The sequence below is a fragment of the Dermochelys coriacea genome, chromosome 3 (genome assembly GCF_009764565.3).
Source record: "Dermochelys coriacea isolate rDerCor1 chromosome 3, rDerCor1.pri.v4, whole genome shotgun sequence".
Taxonomy (NCBI): domain Eukaryota; kingdom Metazoa; phylum Chordata; order Testudines; family Dermochelyidae; genus Dermochelys; species Dermochelys coriacea.
Genome location: NC_050070.1, coordinates 14019552 through 14042396, shown reverse-complemented (window position 1 = coordinate 14042396; position 22845 = coordinate 14019552). Strand labels below are relative to the sequence as shown.

The window sequence follows — 22845 nt, the reverse complement described above, 5'->3', positions numbered from 1 at the left end:
CCACCTGCAGAATACTTCTAGCAGCAACATTTGACTGATATTTCAAAGGCCAACTGCCTTCAGATAGTCATGGGGGATCTTCAGAATTGCAGATTTACCATTTCATTTGGAATTTAGGTCCCACTTAGTTGTGTCAGGAACCCAATGACAGCAAGTAAATTTGGCAAAAGGTTAATTCAGATATCCGTTGATTTTCCCATGGGTCCAAAACCCAAAATAGGATTAAATGTATCTTGTGTCAAGTTTCATTTCCAAGCTTGCTCCTAATCTAGTAATGGGCAACCCCAGAAGGTTCATCAGTTTGATCTGGATAAGCTTCCTATCACTGGAGCTTACCTGAAACTTTTGGATCTGCAGAATTGAACTGTGTATCCTTTTGAGAACAAATTTTGGTATTTGTGATGGGATTTGCTTCTGATAGGGCAAAACCCCCCTGAGAATAACCTTTCTCATAATATTTCAGCACTTTCACTCTTGCTCCCAGGCAGACACACACAAAAATGAAAATTAATGGAAAAAAGTAACCACACCTTTTCAAAGTTCAGAAAAGTTTGGGTCAGAGGTGGCAGATTTACAAAATTTGATAAGATTTGGGGGTCTTTCTTTTTCAAGTGAAAGTTCAAGAAGGGGGGACCAATAGTGTAACAAACAGAAAGGCTAAAGGAGGTGTTGATCTGATAGGATTAGAAAGAAGCTGAGGAGTCGGGTGGACATACCTGTAGGGGCAATTTTTCTCTCCTTTTGTGAAAGATTTTTGATGAGCTTTTTTGTTGCACTCTAAATGGAAGGTAGAGTTGGGAGGAATATTCTAGCACAAAAACACTCATGTGAGAGGCTGAACAGAATTTTACTGCAATAAGATTGAAACAGTTGAATGGTAGCTTCTCCCATGGCAAGCCTCTCCTTTTGTTACAGAGCTCTTATGAACCTTTTTTTTTTTTTGCCCTGAAAACCCTATGGACTGAGCTTCTCTGGTTGTCCAACAGTTTGCCCTATAAAGGGGAAAAGTACCCTGTCTGAAGGGCCCATTAATCTGCTCACATCTTCAGTCCCTTTCTTCTCACTTCCCTCAGTGTTAATTCCTTTCTCCTTCAGCTTTTGTGCTCACACCCACTCTTCTGCTTCCTAGAGTGGTGCAGCTGATCTGCTAGAGATGGGAGCCACAATGAACAGCTCCATTCAGTGGTCCAATTTGGAATTATACCTCTCATTTTAACTTCTGTGAATGAAGTTTACTCCATTTACCATTGTTTTAAGGAAACTTCAAGGATATGACTATCACTGAATGCTGTATAAATTAACACCAGTTCTGAAGATATGGCTTCATTCTTCCTCAGCTTCTACAACATATTGAAAAGGCATTGGCAGGAAACCAATACTGAATGTGACCCATTATCCTGTTTGTTTTTAAGATATAATTGTAGTGCTCAGAGCAGCAGCCGTATTAGTCTGTATTCGCAAAAAGAAAAGGAGTACTTGTGGCACCTTAGAGACTAACAAATTTATTTGAGCATAAGCTTTCATGATGCATCCGATGGAGTGAGCTGTAGCTCACGAAAGCTTATGCTCAAATAAATTTGTTAATCTCTAAGGTGCCACAAGTACTCCTTTTCTATTTGTAGTGCTGTAATCCTGTTTCCTGTATGATTTTTTTGGTGCAGAATGACATTGTTTAGAGTAAGACCAGATATTTGTCTTCCTCTCCTATCAGTCCTTTCCCTTATCTTTTGTTAGCAACAATCATATCAACCACTCACTTCTGAGTAAAAAATGGGATCTGTGATTCTCTTTACATTTCTGGCACTCAGCAGAGGAGGTGGAGTGGAGACTTATTTTAGATGTATAGTATGTGTCAGTTCCCAGAGATGAGCATATCACTAACATTGTGAATCAGTTTCTGTATAAATGTATCATCTTGTGATGTCTTCTGTTGCCGGTTAGGTCATGCAGCTAGTAAATCTATACCTCTCTTTTATGCTACTACAAATGAATTCTCTTTGATTATCTTTTATTTAAAATTTCTCTCATGTCAACGTGGTTTTCCCAACATTTTCTCCCACTCATATTCACTTGCTCCCAGAGATCATTCTTCCATCTCTTTGTCTTCCAACCAGGTTCTTGTAGGACGTGAGAACACATCCTGTGCTCAGGATTACATCACAGGAAGGCAGAGCACATCTTCGGCAGTGCACTCGGTTGCTGCTGGTACACAGCCTGCCTGACTGGTTCTTGAAAATCAATGGGAGTTAGGTGCCTAACTCACTTAGGTGCCTTTGGAAATCTGACTTAATGCCTGTCTGTATCTTAAGGCACATAAATGTCTTGTAAATCTGGCCCAAGGTGTTTTTAACCACCATGACATCTACACTCATTCTATCCACACTATTGCTACCATCCCTACAGTGTCAGCAAAGGGCCAACAGTTCAGTAAAAAAAGCTAGCATAGAAACATTCCTAGGCCCTGTTCCTACAACTATTACTTGTGTGGAAATAAAAGCCAGAGAAATTCAAATTATAAGTAAGACACACATTTTTAACAGTAAGAATGATTATGACTAGAATAAACTCCCAAGGAAAGTGATGAAGTCTCCCTCTCTTGATGTCTTCAAATCAAGTCTGGATGCCTTTCTGGAAGATCTGCTTTAACCAAACCCAGGTTATTGGACTCAATGCAGAAATAACTGGGTGACATTTTATGGCCGGTTTTATGCAGGAGGTCAGACTAGATGTCTAATGTTTCTTCTGACCTTAAAATCTGAGTGTATGAATGTGAGTACTCCCAATGATACAAAGAGACTACACAAGTCAGTAAGAACTGCAGGATCAAGCCCTCAGTTACCAATATGGAACAGTGCTGCTCTGCAATCAAGACAGCTTCCTAACATATTTTTAAGGTATCGTGAATGTATGTAAACAGCATTTGTAGATCTTGGTTTATAATGCAAAAGGAGAACCCTGAATAAACAGAGAAAATGACCTCACAAAGTGATTTAGTGTAATAGTGAATCAATGACTTATTGCACACTTCAGTTTAGTTTTTAGTATCACAACCCAAGTTCAAAATCGCAGCCTAAGTTGGACTTTGTTTCAGTATTTCAGTGTCAGGCTTTATGGGTCATTGACAGCTTTCTACATTAAATGACAGGGAAGAGCACACATGCATCATGAGTCAGCACATAGCATAGCTGGTTTTAATAGAAGCAGCAGATCTTCTGTAGTAACACCTTCATTAATGCATGCAATGAAGTGAGCTGTAGCTCATGAAAGATTATGCTCAAATAAATTTGTTAGTCTCTAAGGTGCCACAAGTACTCCTTTTCTTTTTACCTTCATTAATAGGTCACTTAGCACTGTTTCCAGATAGTGTGGTCATGAACACACAGAGCAGGGAGGTATGATGTAGCCTGGCCCTTTCCTCTTGTGGATTCTCCAGAGGGAAAGCAAGTGGTGCTACCACAAAGCCCACCCTCGCTGGCTTTTTGCCACAAAGAGGGGGATGAGGCAGGAGTGCAGTTCTGTTACATGTGGGATTCCATAAAAGCCCACCAACAGAAACTGCTTTGGTTATGCACTGAATGAGAACATCCGCTGGCTGCCCTAGCCACACTCATTCCCTTTTTGGCTTGAACTGAGCTGACACCCTCCAGTGAAAGGGAACTTGCAGTTATTTTGCACCAACATAGCCCTTGAATCTTGTTAATTTGTCAGTTCTTTAAAATTTTCAGTATGAGTATTGATAATTCTGTATTCTCACCAAATTGTGGAAACTCAGTCACTGCAATATCTTCATTAGAGCTGGTCAAAAACCCCAAAATTGCGGGGATATTTTTAATCAAATTTTCAACAACAACAAAATTCCTTGGAAATTGGGAAAACTTCATGCAGCTCTAATCTTGATAGTAAATGTGTGGAACATACATGAGAACTGGAAAGATAAAGGTTGCTTGCTAAAGATGGTCGCCATGTGAAAAATATATATATTTTTTACCACAGCTCAAAGCATACTTAAATGAGTATGTTCTTAACCTAAAATACCTAATGTTCATGCACCCAGGAAGGAATGCTTACTATGAAAGACTATTCAACTTGCAATTTTGAGAACATCTCCATGTTTGTAAATGCATTCTGTCAGTATTTGAATTTGAAGCCATGGTCCTCCCCCCATTTTCACAAGTAAATCAAAAGTAGCTCCATATCAGTTATGGGGTTACCCAGGTGTAAAACAAGAGTGAGTGAAGCCTTCTAATTATACAAAATTTTATTTCCATGTATTTAGTTGGAGCATCCAGCTTAGACAGTTTTTGTGTAGACAGTGGAAAAACAAACAAACCAAAACAAAAAAATGCTACTTTTGCTAAGGAACATTTGGATTTGTACTGAACTGTCTGAACCTTTTAGAAAGCCATGAATTAATTGTACATTACTTAAATACATATTTTGCACAAAGCTGGTTACTATGCATACTCCTTTCATCTAGAGGATGATCACTTAAAGTAGTTTACTAATTTACGCTATTGTAGCAATAAATTTTATCTGAATATCTAATTATTTTTGTTTATTGTAAATAATGTCTTTTACTGGATATTTTATTTCAATTATTGGTTGACTTTGCAACTGATCTCTTTCTCTCTGACGTATAAAATCTGATGTGCTTTAACTGAGGGGCCTGTTAAGGAAATCATTGTGGCACTTTGGAAAAAAAAAATGAATAGGTGGCATATGATAAGGAATATTGATATATATTATATATATTTCTATATATTCTATATATATATATTATATATATTTCTATATATTCTATAATTTATAGCGAATGTTACTTGACAAACCTGTTCTGAGCAACTTACATGGTATCTGGGAAACAAATTCTCAGAGCTGTATTGGGTAATGGACAATGGAGGCTTTCTCATCTGTTTGCCTGTTCAAATCCAGCCTAAGTCAGTAGAGACAGAAGAGTGGCCTATGAGGAATGAGTTGGTTATCTCAGTCTAATGCTTTGCTGACAAATATCCACAACACAAAATCAACACCTCATTTGGCATCCTGGTAGGTAGTTTCAGCAGAGAGGCCAAAGACTGAATCGGTAATGGAGACTGGAATACTTTCTCCTCCTTTCCCATTGAGACTGAGACACTTCACTGGGGCAGCATGGGGACGTTTGTACTGATTGTTCTGTGGATAAAAAAAGGACTCAGTTCTTTGTCAGTCTGGCACCTCTTATGAGCACTAAATAAAACGGTGTGGTTGAGGAGCCACTTAAAACTGATTGCCCAGTGGGTGAAATTCACCCCTGGACAGAGAGCCAGTAGAAGGGTTTGCATCACTTAAACCCTATTTGGAGGGGTGAATTTCACCCAGAGAGAATACCCTGGTATATGACATCTTTGCATTTTCAAAGAGCTCCATAAGAGTTAATTACACAGTGCTCATTGACTCATACCCATGAGGGCTGAAGACAAAGGAAAAGGGAAATGCTGCAGACAACCAAGTAACACTGATTCATGAAAAACAAATAGAAACTTGCTATAAAGTGCAGTTTGTGAATTAGTCTAGTTCCAGAGCAGGGCCAAGCTATGAGGCCAGCAGCTCTGTGGGAGAAGTCCCAATTTTTCACTGACTTCAGAAGCATTTACAAGGGCAATATTTTCAGGAATATGAACTGTTCTTGACCAGTTTCTGCAGTGGATTAGGCACCAACAAGCTTTTCTTGGGCATCAGGTGTGTATGTCTTTTTTTTTCCCACTGTTTTTTCTCCTTAAGCAAAGGGCCCAATAAAAAAACTGCATTCTCCACTGACATTTGGGTTCTAAGCCTGAACCTATGTATGGGGGGAGTGTGCAACTCCCTTGTGCTTTGGGGGGGATCTCTGCTATGGAACCCCATCACTGTAGTACAAGAAGGAGAAAACTAATGAGCCAACCTCAAGTGTTCCAGAGATCCCATCCTCAGAGCACAGGGAGAAGGAGAGGACTGGCTGCTTCTATGTGTCAGCAACCCTAGAAAATCTTGCACCCCAGCTACCAATACCTTCCCTGGCTGCTGGCTCTCCACAAGCAATGTGACCTGCTCCAGGCTGCAAAACTCACGAAATCCCCATCAGAAGTGCCCCTACTCCTCTGCTTCTAAACTGTGTCCCGTTCCCCCATGAAAAATATCTAGCCACCCCCTCCAAAAATGTTCCTTCTATAATCATCCTGATCCTTTACTAGATGGTTAAACTCTCCTCCATTCTCACTGCTGCTTTTTCTGCTGCCATAACCCTTCTGCGCCACATAAGCAATACGTCCAATTTTCTGCAGATCTAGCACTATGGGACTCCAGTAGAACTAGAACTGCTTGCAGGAGAGGCTAAAGCAGGTGTTGTCTAGAACAGTGCTACTCAAAGTGGTGGTCCGCGGACTGGTGTCGGTCCGCGAGGCATCGGCTGCCGGTCTGCGTGCACATTGGAAAAAAAATTGCAGGTCCCCCACATCAGATAGCTTGAGAAGCACTGGTCTAGGATCCAGTTACAGTGTGGCCCCACTCTGGGGTGGTGCCAGTAAGATCCAGGAACTACAGGAGAGGAGACCTGGAAGAAGTGGTGAGAGAATGTGGGAGAAGCAGGAGAAAGTGATGACTCACTGAGACACAATACAGATTTCAGAGTAGTGGCCATGTTAGTCTGTATTCGCAAAAAGAAAAGGAGTACTTGTGGCACCTTGGAGACTAACAAATTTATTTGAGCATAAGCTTTCACGAGCTTCAGCTCACTTCATCGGATGCTTCTGCACTCCTTTCTTTTCCACGTTCATCCCAAATGTTTAACAATGTCATCTTCCCATATTCTTGGAGGCCAGCCGGGTGGTCTTTTCTGTTCTCATGGGTACCACTCAGCTATGATTGCAGTCCACCTATTGTCCATGAGCCATGCTGTGTGGCCTGCCCATCGTATCTTATTATGTCTGCTTTCCACGACAATATCTTTCACACCGCTACGTTCTCTGATCATTTTATTTGGGATACGATCCAGAAAGGAGATTCCCAACATAGCTCATTCCATTGCCCTTTCAACTACTGACAGCCACTGCTCTTCTTTCTTTGTCAGTGCACGTTTCACTGCTGTACAACAAGCTGGCAGCAGTGTTGAATTAAAGATATTTGCGCATATGGTCGTCGATTTTTCCTTTTCCGCTGAATAAGAAAAGAAAATATCCTGAAGAAAGATGAGTTAGAGAAGATTTCAGTTAAGTTGAGTGTTTTACATATTCTAAAAAATTAGTCCAAGGGGTGCAAACCGATATGAAATGATAGACTGGTGAAAAAGTTAAACAAGATATAGAAGAAAAAGGTGAAAAGAAAAGGAAAAGAAGGTAATAAAATTCAAAGGAGATATTGTTTCAGAATTTCAAAGCTGACTTAGGGAATTTAACCACACAGTTCCCATTTGAGAGTAGCATGGCTCAAACCTCTAGTCTGCTATAAGAATCTCCAGCAGAGTTTTAAATTTTATAGAAATGGTGCCAATTATTACATGGTAAAATTTATACATTACTAAATATGTATGGTTTTAGAATTATTGCCTAGCCTGGAGGACACTAATAGTACAACATTGCCTCAGGCTACAAATAGTTTCTCAGATTCTGCAGTATTGACTGAAGCAGAAGGCTTACGTCAATAAACTATTTTTACTTGAAGTATTTTTGGTGTGGATTAATTTTCTTTCCTCTGAGCCAAGACAATTGTATATTTTTGTGTAGTTATGGACATACAGACCCAAAATGGATATGCTTTAGGTAGAATTTTCAAAAGCATTCAGCATCTACATTCAGGGCCAGATTTTCAAAAGAGCTCAGCTCCCATTTAGGCACTAAAATAAGTGGTTGGATTTGCAGAAGAGTGCAGCACATTGGGTGTACTTTGGACACTGTGCTCTTTTGAAAATCTGGCCACGTGTATTACAAATGGGAGCTTTGGGTGCTGAGCAAATTTTGAAAATCTGGTTCTTATTTTGGTGCCTAAGTGGGAGCTGAGATCTTTTAAAAATCTTGCCCCCGTTGTCAATATTGAGCACTTGAAAATAAAACTCTGCACTCTTTTGAAGTTCTGGTTCTGTATTAAAGTATATTTAAATTGTATATGCAGTATGCATTGGCCCTGATGACATGAAGTCTGGGTGTAACCATGGACTGCTCCCTATCCCCAAAATATGTGCGTTATGGAGGACCTCAGGTAGGCTTTCACATCTGACTTAGCACTATTTTGCTGGTAAAATAGGACTAGCCTTATTGAATTCCCTTAGTTCCTCTTCACTGCAGACTCAGTAATTCATACAGATTCTGCTCCATATCCATGAGGATTTTTTGTAGGGCTCTTGTTGAACCCCAGCTGCGATTTTCAACATTCAAACCTTGATGTGATCTCCTGCAACAGTTAACCCATCTTCAGAGTAAGATGATTTTGACATTTTAGCCTCTGAAGGTCATGTTGGTCTCTCTTGACCCATCACCTGAATAGGTATGCAGTACACGAGCAAAACAGGAGGTTGAAAACGTCAGAATTGTCACAATACACAGACTGCACTAGTGCATTTTCCTACCTTGTGCAATGAAAATGTACTTGTTCCTCCACACTACATGGTAATGGAGGCTTCTGCTGAATGTCACTTACAGCAGTGTTGTCTGTGGATGTGTTCTACGAGGTGAGAACACTGATGAGTGGGGGTCTGTGACTTTCCACGTTCCATATGGAAAACATCTGTAGCTGGCAATGTATCTCCCTGAAAAGCAATGTTCTGCTGTTTTAGCGTTATGTAGGTCTAGTGTATCAACTTGACTTTGCAGAGATGTTGATTATCACCAGATCCAGGTCGTTTGCAGAAATGCCAAAATAATCTTTTCAGCAAGACAGACGCTAACGTTTTATACTGCATTATGCAAAATGAATATAACAGCAAGTGGAAAAGTATATGGTAGTTAAACTGTTTCCAAAAATAAAACAAAAGAAACAATGTCTTACCCTTTATTGTGGCCCCTTAACTCCAGTCCTTGGAGAAGCTTGCTGATTGATGCCAGTGATGCAACCTGAAAATTAATGTCAATTACCCAAAACAAATGCATATAAGTAATGTTAAGGGTCTGATTTAAACCCACAAAAGCCAGGAAATCCAGAGCTACTGTAGGGCTGAAAGCCTGGACTTGACACTCCAGTCTTACCACAAGCCATTGTGCAGTGAAAAAAAGCAAGGGAAAAGGGAACTGCACCATCACAGGGAATAATGCAGTTTAAGCACCACACCCTTTCTCTGCCCCAAGCCTGGATCCACAGGGTCCCTGTATGCTGTACTGTGAAAGTAGAAGGTTCAATGTGGCTCAAGAAATAGCTCTCCCCCGCACCCCCTCCCCCATTTTTTTAATTAAATAAAACTTACCTTTTGGGATTCAACTTAATTAAGTGTTCTTTATTGAGACCAAAATAAGTGATCATACTTACAATACTTGCTTACTGTTTTTGCTTACCCAAAAATCTGAAATGAAGTAATTGCTGTCAGTGTAATTAGTGTATGAGAAAGATACTTGCTGCAATAATCCCACATCCTAATGAGATCAACTTTGCACTCATGATAAATGAACACACAAAGTAATCGAGCTGTTCTGGTGTCAGCATGCACACAAATCAAAATGTTCTTACATCAAAGGAGTACTTATATAAAAAAAAATCTTCCCTACAGGATTTAAATATTTTTCAATATATGATTTTTAAAAATGAGTTGTGATATCACTACAAGCCCTTGATGGAGTTATGAGCGGGTAATCCATCTCTCCTCATTCATAAGCCTATATTTAAATGATTGAACAATGGCAGTCAGCCAGGGGAATCTCTCAGCCCAGCCAGTTTGTTGCTAGACAAATGCTAGTTGTAAGTTTAAACATATGGATATTTGCTGTAATACTGTATACAAAGGAAATATAAAATGGCTAGTTTTCTTTAAGAGCATAGATTTTGCCATGATGGATCAAACTAATGGTCCAAATAGTCCATTACCCTGTCCTTGACATTGGCCAGTCCCAGACACTTCAAAAGAAGGTGCAGTAAAGTGATGACTAACATAGCAAATACTGTAAATAGGAGAGGGATGTTGAAGTGAATGGTGGATCATTAGCTCAGCAGAATAACTGAGATATGTTATGAAAATGATGGACAAATTAGAAATGGTAGAAAGACAGGCAGACACTTGGAAAGTTTATGGATAACTTGAACCAGACATCAGAGGGAGTGGGATGGCATTTTCCCCCCATCTTCTCAGGCAACTTCACCAGTTTATGAATGGGGATGGAACCTAGCCTTCCTCACATGAGAGCCCATCACCCTTCCTCCCTTTCATCCATGAGTGACTGACTATCCTGGATTCTGAGAGGTGTTGTTATACCTAAGAAGTCTTCGGAGTCTCTCTTTTTTTTTTTTTTAAAGTCTTCCTCTTTCGATTGGGTATAAGAGATTCTTTTGTATCTCTGTGTGGTTCTGTTGGTGCTGCCTTGTGCAGCAAAGCCATCACACTTGCCCTTTGGGGATAGCTTGCAAACTGAGAGATAGTCGCAGGGGGCAGTCACTGTACCTCAGGGAGCATGGAGACTATTGCTGTGATCCACATCATGAGAGGTGGAAATGGGAAAATACTCTTTTTGCTCTCCCTGACTTGCACAACTAGAAAAGAGCAAGCCAAAATCTGGTCCTTAACAAAATAGATGCAGGTGTTTCTTGAGCATATCTTAGTACTATGATCTTAATTATATACTAGTAGGAGATGGTGAAAAGCATGGGACATTATCACAAAGGCCCAGTCAGTGGATCAGTCAGTGTTTGTGGACAAGCTGATCATTTTTATTATTGAGGTGGTCTTTTCTTCCCATACATTTTACAGTATGCTAATTTATCTATGTTTTAGACTGTTTTTATCCCATGATCCAGTGCTTAGTTTGCACAACTATATAATTTTCATTACTTTGACATGTAATACTCTCTAGTCTGGTGTGTCAGCAGAAAAGATATGTGAGCAAGGCTAAATTAATTTGGGTGGTTGTTTAAGGGAGAGAGATTTTGTTATGGTTGTCAACGATTGGAAGCAAAGTTTGCAGAACAGATGAGTTGATGTCCCACTCGTGTTTAATTGTCAGCCTTCACATTTATAATTGGTATATTGTATTGTGCACACAGTAGGTAAAGTGCTGTGCATATAGTACATAAAAAGTAACCCTCAGCACTTAATCAGAAGTGCCAAGTATAATTGAAGATCAAATAATTCTAGTAGCGGCGGCCAGTACGTCTCGCGGCCCGCACCACTTCCAATAGCTTCCATTGGCCTGGATCAGTGAACCACAGCCACTGGGAGCCGCGATCGGCCGAACCTGCAGATGCGCAGGTAAACAAACCGGCCCGGCCGCCAAGGGCTTTCCCTGCACAAGCAGCGGAACAAGTTGGGGAATCACTGGTGTAGAATATAGCCTGATTAGAGTTTAATTTAGAAATGGGCCTTAGCTGTAAAGCTTGCAGATATTAGGATGTGGTGTTCCAGTTCTGGTCTATTACAAAGCAACGACAACAAAAATTCAGAACCAGATCCAAACTCTCCCAAAGTTCAGGCAGAGTCAGGTGTCATGTTTAAGTTCAGTCCATCTCAAATTAAATTGTTAGAAATGTCACAAAGTAATGTATACTTCTGGTAAAAGATTAGTATTACAGGATAAATTACATCAGTGCTTAGTCTACAGCAATCGGTGGTATAGAAATACTTATGAAAGATAGATTTGGTTCCATTTTAGAAACTAATCCTGAAATCTTACTCAGGACCAAATACCACAGTCTTTAGACTGGTAAAATTCCTTCCTGTTAATGTCAAAGGGAGTTTTTCCTGAGTAAGGATTGCAGAATGTATGTTCCTCTGTTTTTAATCAGTCTAACTGCAGTCTATGCAAGTTTTGCCTGAGGCGGTGAATAAAACCTGAGTAAAGGTGTTTAGGATTTGGCTCTTAATTCTTCTCCTCAGGGCAGAATTCATTCTGTATGATTTTTTTAAGCTATTAAAATGTTGGTTGGCTTCCATTGGAGTTCAAATCCTAATATTACCAAATAATTATGTGTCGATGATTAAATGTAAAAACAGGCATGTAGTCTCCAAATGCACATTTCAGTCTGGGTGGCTGAAATAGCTCATAACATTCAATGCATGAAAATTGGGTGGAATTGAATAAATTAGTGGAATCACAAAAGGAAACCACTATAGGAAATAGTTTTACACGTGTAATCATTGAAATACTCTAGTGAATGTGTCAATCTGTACTAAATAAATATATTTGTTTATAGACATGCTCTGTATTAGCTTCCACTCTTTCACAGCACTTTGCCAAATAAAATCCCACTCGAAGTAGGATGTTCGCACCCGAGTAGGAGTTTCTTGGATAAATATTTTTTCTATATTTGAGACCAAAACCACTTCTACAAATTTCTGACTTTGATTGAAATAGTATATTTCTTTTGCTTTTTTTCTTCCCATCTCCTCCACTGGCAGCCACTGATGCATTACCTTAACTCCTCTTACCTCCCACTGCTATGGTGAACAAGAACCCCACTGGAAACAGAGTGCATCAGTTAGTAATGAGTGCTGACCAGTAACAGAACTGGCCGCACCCAAATGCTTCTACCAGCAACGGCCTTGGAGCCTGAGAAAATTTCTCTGTTTGCAGAACAACTTTCTGCACTCTGCTATTGGACAGGGTCTTATTTTCCCAGCTGAAATGATTCATCGGATTAAAGAAAGAATATAAAATTACATATATTGAATGCACCATTCATAGAATAGATTTGGGGGGAGGGGAGGGAGGAAGAAATATGTTGCAAGATGTTTGTGGATATTGTGTTTGTTTAACATTTAAAAAGGAGTTAATCACATCCCAAGAAATGTTTGAGTAAAGGTAAAGGGCTTTTATAAGCTATTGTTTTTTCCTAAACCAGTTAATTTCATTTCAAACAAAGTTCCATTCCTCTAATGCTGATATCAACATCTGCCTCTGTAAATGTAATATTTTAGACATAAGAACTGATGGGAAGAAATAATCTAATAAAAATAATAATTATGTAGCATGCTGTATTTTCAGTGCTGTGCAAACATTAGCTCTGTAATCAATCGGTCCTCAGAACTGGGGTTGGTGAATGGTAGTATTCCCATTTCAAAGACGGGGAGGATAGAAACAAAGAAGAGTTAAGTGGATTGTCTGAGGCCACACAACAAGTAAGTGTCAGAGCTGGGATTGGAGCCCAGCACTTCCTGGCTTGTACCCCTGTGTTCAAGTCATGGGACCACACTGTCTCGCTACCAAGAAAATTGTTTTCAGTACACAAGCAGGGATTGTGAGGCATAATGACATCTAGAGAAACTAAAGTATTTTCTGTGCTGGGCAAAGTAACAGCCTGAGTCCTTTCAGCAACTAAAATGAAACCTTGAAAGGCCAAAAGTATATGTCCTTGGAGAGGAGTCCAGTCAGGCCATTTCATGTAGAATTAATGTGTCGCAAGTCCAAGGAGGTCCAAAAGTTTTCAGTACATTTTCACATGGGAGTTCTGTGACTAAATCTCTACACAGTGCTCTGAGTTATAAAGTATAGTTTTCAGAATCCAACCATATATTAAAGTTCTCCTCTCCAGGTGTCTCAAGACTTTAACCTTGTTCTTAGATCTAATAAACTTCCCACACATGTGTTATGGTTGCAGTACAGTTAAATCCAACAAATTGAGAAATATCAAAAGAGGACACTTCAGCATATCACTCCAGCACTCTTTATCAACCCAGTTTGATATAAATAGGTAAAATTGTTAAGGGGCAAAATTCTGCCCCACACCTTTATGGATACAGAGTGTCCCTATTGCAGTTCTACTGTGTTGGATAAGCCAAGCTCTTGTTAGCCCACTCAGGGGTGCATACCATTTTCATACCAGAGGCTGGGAGTGGACAACAGGGGATGGATCACTTGATGATTGCCTGTTCTGTTCATTCCCTCTGAAGCATGTGGCACAGGCCACTGTCAGAAGACAGGATACTGGGTTAGATGGACCATTGGTCTGACCCAGTATGGCCATTTCTTATACAGTGGGGTGAAGCTCCATGTGGGGATCCTTGTGTGCTATTGTGGACAGAGACTCTGAGGCAGTGGGTGAGCCCATTGGATCTGTTGCTGTACTGGCTTGGGTGGAGAAGTGGTGGCAAAGCAACTCACCAGCCACTCTGAATCCTGGGGGATTCCTAATACCTCACCCCTGAAGAAGACTATGCTGGGGAAAGTTTTTGGGCTACATGAAATAAGAGTCAGAGCAGGATTTTTTTTTTCTTTTCAGTATACTAAACAATGTCTCATTTTCTTTAACAATGCAAAAGAATTTCTCTTTCTCAGACAAATAAGTCTATTAAAGTTGGTGGCAATGATGGAAAGGACTTTGGAAAAGTATGTCTGTTTTGCAATTTACTATGCTGCCAAATTTTACTTTATAGTTCAGTTTTTTCCTTCACTCTCCATTGTTTACAGTACCCTCTGAGAAACTTAAAATGATGTTTCTCTCCCTACCAGTCTTGTTCTTTTTCTTTTTGCTAACATTGATTCCCTACTCCCGCACCCCAGGTTTTACTACAGCAGAAACCCATCATACCTTTGCTTTAATTTCCTTCATTATAAGGATATCAGCACAGCCCTGAAAACAGCAATTGATAGTTACCTGCTGTGTTCCAAGCTGGTAAAATTAGCTGAATGACAGTACACAAGCCAAAGTCAACTGTTTTGCATGTGCAACGTCAATGAGTAACTGAGATCAGAATTTGGTCCTTGTTTTTCATAGGTCCTATATATCAACAGAGACTGTTATTGGGGATTTTTTGTTATTCTCAGCAACAGCCTTTGTGTAAACAAGTAGCCCTGGTGTAAATAAGAATCTGGCCAAACCCTTTATTTTCTGCCACACCATTGTTTGTCTCTAGTTTAAAAATAAAATAAAATAAAATGCTTTTTATAATTGTTGTTCTCAGCAACAGAAAACAAGGTGTTTTTTCAAGTTACTTTGAATTTGGGGTGTAGGCTGTTTTCTTTAACAGATTTGGGTAGGGTACACCTGCATCTAGATACAGCAGCCTCGTTCTGTGTGATTATTAAAAAGTTGATACCATTGGCAGTAGACAGTAAGCGGAATCCCAGAACTGACTTCAGTGAAAAGCTTTTTGTTACAGATTGTTGAAGGGTAGTTTTTCGAGGCTGCACTTTTATCAGTGTTTGCTTGTGGTTGCCTTACTAAAATGTGCTGGTGTTTTCGGTCCAATTCCTAGTAGCCAAATGTCCACATCACAGAAGCCACTGTTGTGACCTTTATTAGCAGTCTCAACAGTCAAGGAAAAAATTGGCACAAATTCTGAAATTTTTGCCTACCCTAGATGTGACTAGGACTAGGTTGAAGCACATATGTGGGTCACTTCTGATGAGCTCACTATTTTGTGAATCAATACTGCACTTTCCAGCACTGTCAATCCAATGTTAACATAAATTAAATCAGTAAGGATGCGTGAATGCAGCAGAGAGCAGAATTTGGATGGCTCAGCATTGCCACACATGGATACATATGTGGTATTTATTATTCATTTTTTGTATAATGCCAACAGTATATACTAAGCACTTATATAAATAATGCACACACATACTTGGAATAATATCAAACATCTGTGCTATGACTACTGATTTAACATGGGGTAGTTGAAGTAGAGCTTTAATTGCTATTGTCATATATTAAAGAGGAATACAATATTATACTTTTGTATCTATATGTATTGTTTGTAAGGATAGTTCATATCCACATAGGTTAAGTTGGACCTAAACAGAAGCAGCTAATTCTAAATGACACATGGATTTTCTTTTTTCTACAATGCTGTTTATACTTAGTCCCTTAAGTTAATTTTTATTATAATCTCTAAATAACCTGACACTTCTTTGTATGTGGTTTGATGAAGCAGGCTGGAGAAATTAGAAGAGTAACCTTTTAATCACTGTTTTTTTAATGTAGACATTTCTATGTTCAAAGAGTTATGAATCTGTCCAAAATTACTTGTTTGTTATTTGGGGACTTACGAAGTTTCAAAGTTAACATTCCACAAATAAAATGGAAAGAAGAAATGGGGGGAAAGAGCACATTTAAAATTAGGGTATCTTTGTGTTTTATGGGTTCCAGGTTATTTGGAACGGAATGAAAGTTAACGATACATCCTTTTTTCCATCCTGCCAGCTAGTATCTGATCCAAGAATGTCTCTTACTTAGAGGACAGGGCTCCCTCCACTGTTCTCAAATAAAGGCTTCCACTGTCTGAGATATAATCCTCAATTTTTCACAGTAAAATTGTAAAAATGCAGCAGGAGAAATATTTAATGAAAAAGTTTTCCACACAAGTCCCATATCAGAGATAAATTAACCTCATGTGGCTCAATTTACATGTTTGCAAATATCAGAGGTTAGAGTAAAATTATTAAAAGGAGGAAAGGCCCATGGTATGTCACAAACAAGATGTGGAGCCTATTTGTATTTGTGCTTGCTAATGAAGTTCAGCTAAGGCTTTCGCTTTGATTTTGGTGTCTCAGTCTGCCATTCGCTTTATGCTTTGTAATCAAATCGCTTGCCCCCACACATACAGAAGGACAACAAGAAAGCAAGTCTTCTAGTTTTGAAAAAGCTATTGCCCAACTTGGATAGAAAGGGCCATTAATTCAGAGATGTACAATTTTTCAGTGGCACAATGCACCAGGTTCTCTGCAGGTGTAAATTGGTGCATCTCCACTGAAGTGAATGGAACTGCAGAGTTACACCACTCGAGAATTTGGCCCAGTATACTTTAGCACTTGGGATGTACACTGGGGGTGTGCTACTCATAAATGTTTCAATTTTTACCCAGTGAAAGATTTAACCCAAGCCACCCAATTCAAAAATCACGGCACATCTGTTTATTTCTCAGCCCAGTATCAGTCTTTCTCGAATCATGTTACAGCAGTGAAATAATTCATGCAATAATAGAAGTTAACTAGAGCTGGGTCTGTCCAGCAGTGTTAGGATTCTGATCTCAAGTCCTTACAAATTCAGGAGTATTCAAATTCTTGGGTTTGGTTCAGGCTCTCCTCTTTGACTCACTGCTTCATTATGTCTGTGTTGAAAAACCCAGTGATGCCCATTCAATAAAGTGACATTGTGATGGCCATTGGACATACGGTAAGTTGTGTTCCATTCTGAATGTCCCTGGGCACTTAATATGGGATGGGAGTGGTGTTCTTCCCTTTGTTTCTTTGCACATCTCTCGCTAATGTGAATAAGAAAAACATGTGTAGGGCAAAAAGACTAGAGGCCTTTTTTGTAGCATTCAAGGAGTCATTTGGTGAATACCTGTTTCTCAGGCTTGGTTTCTAAATCTGCATCATAATGGTGTGCAGCTTCCATTTTCTAGCTAGACAAACAGTTCTGCCCCCTCTCATCCAAACAAAGGGAAAGGAATGGAGTTGCTGCACATGACTGAGAGAGAGCACAACAGTGATCTTCCCTTTCTCCTCCTGACAGCACACAGAATTAATGGCAGTGATTTCATACTGTTTATAAAAACTCAATTTGCTAGATGACTTACATTTATGGAGTAACAGTAGGAGTTCTAGAGAAGGAAATTTTTGCTATCAACAAGTATAAATCTGCTTAAATAAATTAAGGGCTGTAACTGTTCTTGAGAGATTGATGTGACTCTTTTGAAAGAAAGAAAGAAAGAAAGAAAGATACACATAGGGAGGATACATGAGGCTATAGTGTGGTATAAAGGTTTCATTGGCTTAAGTTTGGGGTTGCCATGTTACTTAGAAGTGGGAAGCCAGGGATTGGCTCTACAAGTCATCTCAAACAAGTGAAGAAAAAGGGCCAGATCTTCGTTTACACCAAGACCGCTGCCAGAGTGATATAAGGTAGCCATGGTATACATAAGAATCTGGCCAAACCCTTTATTTTATGCCACACCATAGTTGGTCTCCTGTTTTAAAAAAAAGAAAACGTTTTTAGAATTGTAATAAAGAATTTGTAAAACACCTGTTGATATTGTTTTTCACCTATCTTGGCCCGGAGAGCCATGGCTTTCAATACTGTGAATCCAACTGTCATAGACCTTAGAGATAAATATTCTGACTAATACATTTTAGATACCTGTAAAATAACTTTCCTATGCATAAGTGTTTAGATCTGATGTCCTGATATATCAGAACTAGGTAGAAGTGTTGTCTTCCTCTGGAACTGGGTGATTCAAGCTCCCTGCTGCTATAAAGGACCCATTCCGGAAACATTCCCTTTAGAATGAGGTTGAGGTACAGCCCATGTTTAGGTAAATTGTGAGACCATTGCGGATGAGTGTCACCCGTTTATAAATAAGTTATTCAATGAAATGTGCATAGATGAAAATCACTTTGGCAGGCACTGGAAGGGAGAAGTGTTTTATTTTCATTCTCTCTGAACTCCAAAACAGCTGAAGGGATTTTGTTCAGACTTTCCAGAAAAATTCAGCTTCAGGTAGAGATTAAAGAATGGAAAATTTCAGCCTAAGGAGGCATGAGTGAAAACGGAGTTAGGGCTGCAAATAAGTTTCCTACTTAACTCTAGCAGACACTAACTATAATATATTGCTAAATATAATCTAGTGGAGTGTCCTGCTTTGTGAAGATGATGTCCTCCCTGCTCTGAAACTTGCTTCTAAAATGACCTCTTCAGGGGTATAGGGAACCATATAATGTTGCCTATGTTGGAAAATTTTAAGCTTAATTATTTCCCAGGTGATCGCAGCCAAGCCTGAATCTGCCTTTCAGCCAAAAATCCTTTCCCCAACAGGACAGAATATAACCATTTATCTTTAATGTGAATCCAACATTAGTCTCAGGTTCATTTATCTCAATGTAAACTCCACAGTAGCCCCTAAATATTATATTTATGTGTTAAAGGTTGTCACTGTGGTTATAAACTCTGTAAAATATTGAGGTGAAGGAGCTAAAGCATTATTTTTGCATGGACTTAAAAATGCCAGCCATAATGCTTTGGGCAAGCTGTAGATCCAAACTCCCTGGGAGTTTATGCTTGTGGTTGTGGAAATATATTGTATCCTTTTATTAAAGTTATTGTCTGGCCTATTTTTGTATAGTTCATGTTTGGGTATTGGGTTTTTAGATTGTCTTTTGTTTTGTGGTGGTATTGTCTTGTCTTGCCTGGCTGTGTATCCTATTGACTAATGTTCTTCTCTTTTATTTTAATACTGTTCAATCTATATATTGTAGTATGACTTGTATGATAGAGGGTGCTACAGTAAATAGCTGTATATTTTCTTTTTGCATATTCAGTTGTCTGAAAATGTCTCTTTATAGAAATTGATTGGTGTTTTTAAGTCTGTTCACTTAAAATTCAGTATACATATAATTTACATCAAAAAGTTGCTTGAGACTAACCCCTGTACTCATTTAACACCATTATTCAGTATCCAGTTCCAAAGAGGGAAAATTGATTATGCTCATATTAGTTAAGAAATAAATTCAGAGTTTATATATAAACACCCAGAGAAACACAAAGGTGGTAATGGATAGATACAACTAAAGAGACATCTATTTACAATGATAGGCTCCATATTTAGGTTTTGTGAACTGAGATTAGAATCTGTCCCAGGTTTTCCAAACTAAGAAAAATAAAAATGTTTCTACCATTTTTAAAAAACTTCAATGGAGAAAAAAGTTCTGCATGGAGATAAATATATTCCTCAACAGTGTCTGCTCATACTCCTCACACACATTGGAGCATTATGCTTGTTATGCATAATTATCCGCTACGGTCATTTTAGCCTTTCTTGGGAGGCAGCTGATAATAACCACTGCTAGAGATAGGATGTTGCACTAGATGGGCTGATCATATATGACAGTTCCTATGTGGCTCTACGTAAGAGGCAGAAAAAGAACCTGACTAAGAACTAGAGTATAAGCAGAGTGAAACAAACTAATCTGTTTTCATTTTTCAAGCTGAGTGACAAACAGAAAGTAAACCAACAGTTTACATGGGGAAAGTCATTTAAAATTCTTTCATTTGAAGATGTTATTAGTATCACAAATAAAGAAATATTTTTCAACAATATGCATTTTAACTTGACAATATCCCCTTAAAACTTGTGATGTCCAGTTTTTGTGTAAAGGAGGCACAACTTCCTGCATTAACTCAGGAGGAGATGTTTAAAGTATATGGAGGATATATTAGTAAGATATAGCACTATATCTTATTAAAATTCTCTTTCTCAACTACAGTTTAACCCTCCCATTTCTTTATCAGTGGAAAGACTTGATCCTAGGCTACACTATATGGGAGATCAAAGTTTTCTGTACTGCACAGAACTCCTTTAAATTTAATTTGGTTTTGGGAAGATATACTAGTGCCTGTTTATATAGCTTTTGGCCCAGACTATAAATTAAATCTGGAAAAGCTGTAATGAGTCAGTAATTTATAGACTATTAAGATTTTTAGGTTAGAAGTGATTCTTGAGCGATGTGAATAGAGAACACATGGTTATGAAGGACAAGCAGATTCAGCATAATAGTATGGTTTTTTGTCCCCACATATTTTGTAGGCAATTAACAAAATAATGTCATCTTTTTGCATATCTGTTGCTCTCTTGAAATAGAATCACTAACCACTTGTTAACCACACTGATTTTTTAATAGACAAAGTGGTTGCTCATTGCTTCCCGACCAGAAATGTTCAGATTAAGCACACTATTAGATTGCAGCCAGAATAGTCTACAAAACAGGAAGAAAGCCTTGCCTTGCTCTGCCTCCTTCCCTTGTTTGTGTTGATGTGATAATTCATTACAGATTTTCTCTTTCTTTGACAGAGTGCCTACTGCAGAAATGGGATGACTTTTCTAGCCTGCTAATATGGATGTGGCTGCAGTGACAGGAAAGACAGTGTTATATTAAGGTGATTTTCTTTTCCCCTCCATGGAAGAAGAAAAATACAAGCTCTAATGTGTCTGTGTACCAGTGAGTGGGCTGGTTTGTTGTGACTATCTACTGGCTGACTCCGTCTCTTTTTCCAGCCCCCTCAATCGTTATTCTTGTTTACTAGCTGGAATGTTAAGCTAATTAATGGCAGGATGTTTGGGATAGTGTGTAGGTGGACAAGAATGCAGATCACACAATTTTGAAATTTTGAATGGGCTTACTGCTGTCAGCCCTCATATCTAAAGTGCAGTGTCATTTTTTATTTTTGTCTGTATGTTTTAATAGATGTGTTGTTTTGTAAAGCAGGTTTGAGGCAAAAAGAGGCCAAGGATGTGGATGATTATTTATGCTTTCCTTGTTTTTTCAAAAGTAAAACTGCATTGTTTTGCATTTAATTCCTCTCAAAGCAATTTCTTAGACAATGCTAAAAGAATAATACCCTGTCTAGCCAAACAAGGGATTTTTCAGTGAGGATGATGCATAGGAGGGGAGATGAGCTAAGTTCAGATAAGAAGACTTTTCAGATAGGAAGACTTCAGGTAAATGACTTCAGGTCTTCTTGTTTCAGTTAAATATTAATATTTTTAGAGTCCCAAGGAGCATCTATACTGAAATCTGTAAATTCTTAATATTGAAATCTATTTTCTTATCCTCTTCTCTCCCTTGAAGTCAGTGGGAGTCTTTCTGTTGACTTTATTTGATCATTGGATCTGGTCTTTTGGCCCCAGTTCACAAGGAACTTAAATGTGTGTAACTTTCAGCATATTCTTCTGTTGACTTCAATGGGACTACTCAAGTACTTAAAGGTACAGCCCTGCTTAAGTGCTCTGCTGTGTGGACCTGATCCTGTTGATGTTAATGGGAGAAAATCCAGGCCCTTATTTATTTTTAATTTCTGTTGCTCCGCTTTGTTTTTTTCTTTTTGTTTGTTTTGGGGATTTGTTTCCTTTCTTCAAACTCTGGCTCTCCCTTTACCCCTTTCCCCTTCTCTGTGCTTCCAGTCTTTGATATCCTCACAAGCACATTCATTTCTTCCCATGGAAAGTGTACACGTCTAGAAGTCACCAAGGTCACGCTTGAGGAGACAAAAAGGCTTAGGCTGAGATTCTGCGTTGGAATCTGCTGCTGTGCCCCTATGGCATCCCATTGGGACAGAAGTCAGTGCTAGTGAATCCCAAAGTAGAGTCAGGGCCTTAAAGACTAAAATAAACCTTTAAGAAAGACAGAACACTCAGGAGACCAAGGAGATCAACTGTCTGCATTAGTTCTATATACTGTACGCAGTCTCCTCCTTTGTGCTTAGTATGTGAGGTTTCAGCTCCTGCCACTCCTCTGATACAGTCTTATACTTTATAAATGTTTTCATTGGGCAGTACCTGGAACCACTCGTGAAAAAAAATTAAAGTAAAAACATGTGTCTCTTCCTTGTGATCAAAAAATTGTGAAGCATTGTAAATGCAATCACAGTGCATCCAATATTCCTGCTATCCATAAACTGCCTCCTTTTTTACCTGCTGTATGCCAGTCCTTCTGGAATTAATCTGTATGTAAAGGACTAAAAATAATGTGTACAATACAGTATATTAAAAAAGAAAAAAGTTTTCTGATGTTCCATCTGTGCTTGTTGAAATGTATGATTAAACTTTTCTTTTTATCATCGTTCTTATTTTTCTTGGCGTCCCTAATCATGGAAAATTATATGCTTGCTGTAAACATCCAGACTTTTTAAAAGGACACCAGCATTTATTGTATTTGGTTTCGATCTTCAGGCATATAGACAGAAGAAACCATTTCAGGCACTGGGTTC

The 22845-nt window shown here is 38.8% G+C and overlaps 1 protein-coding gene across 1 annotated transcript in view; it reads left to right on the top strand.

The window, feature by feature from the left end:
* SUPT3H (SPT3 homolog, SAGA and STAGA complex component) overlaps positions 1-21044 on the top strand; it is a 475057-nt gene extending 454013 nt beyond the window's left edge. Inside the window, 1 exon segment of the mRNA XM_043510132.1 lies at positions 20930-21044. Within this exon segment, the coding sequence (XP_043366067.1) occupies positions 20930-20971 (42 nt within the window). The 3' untranslated portion in view covers positions 20972-21044.
* Positions 21045-22845: the final 1801 nt, after the last annotated feature.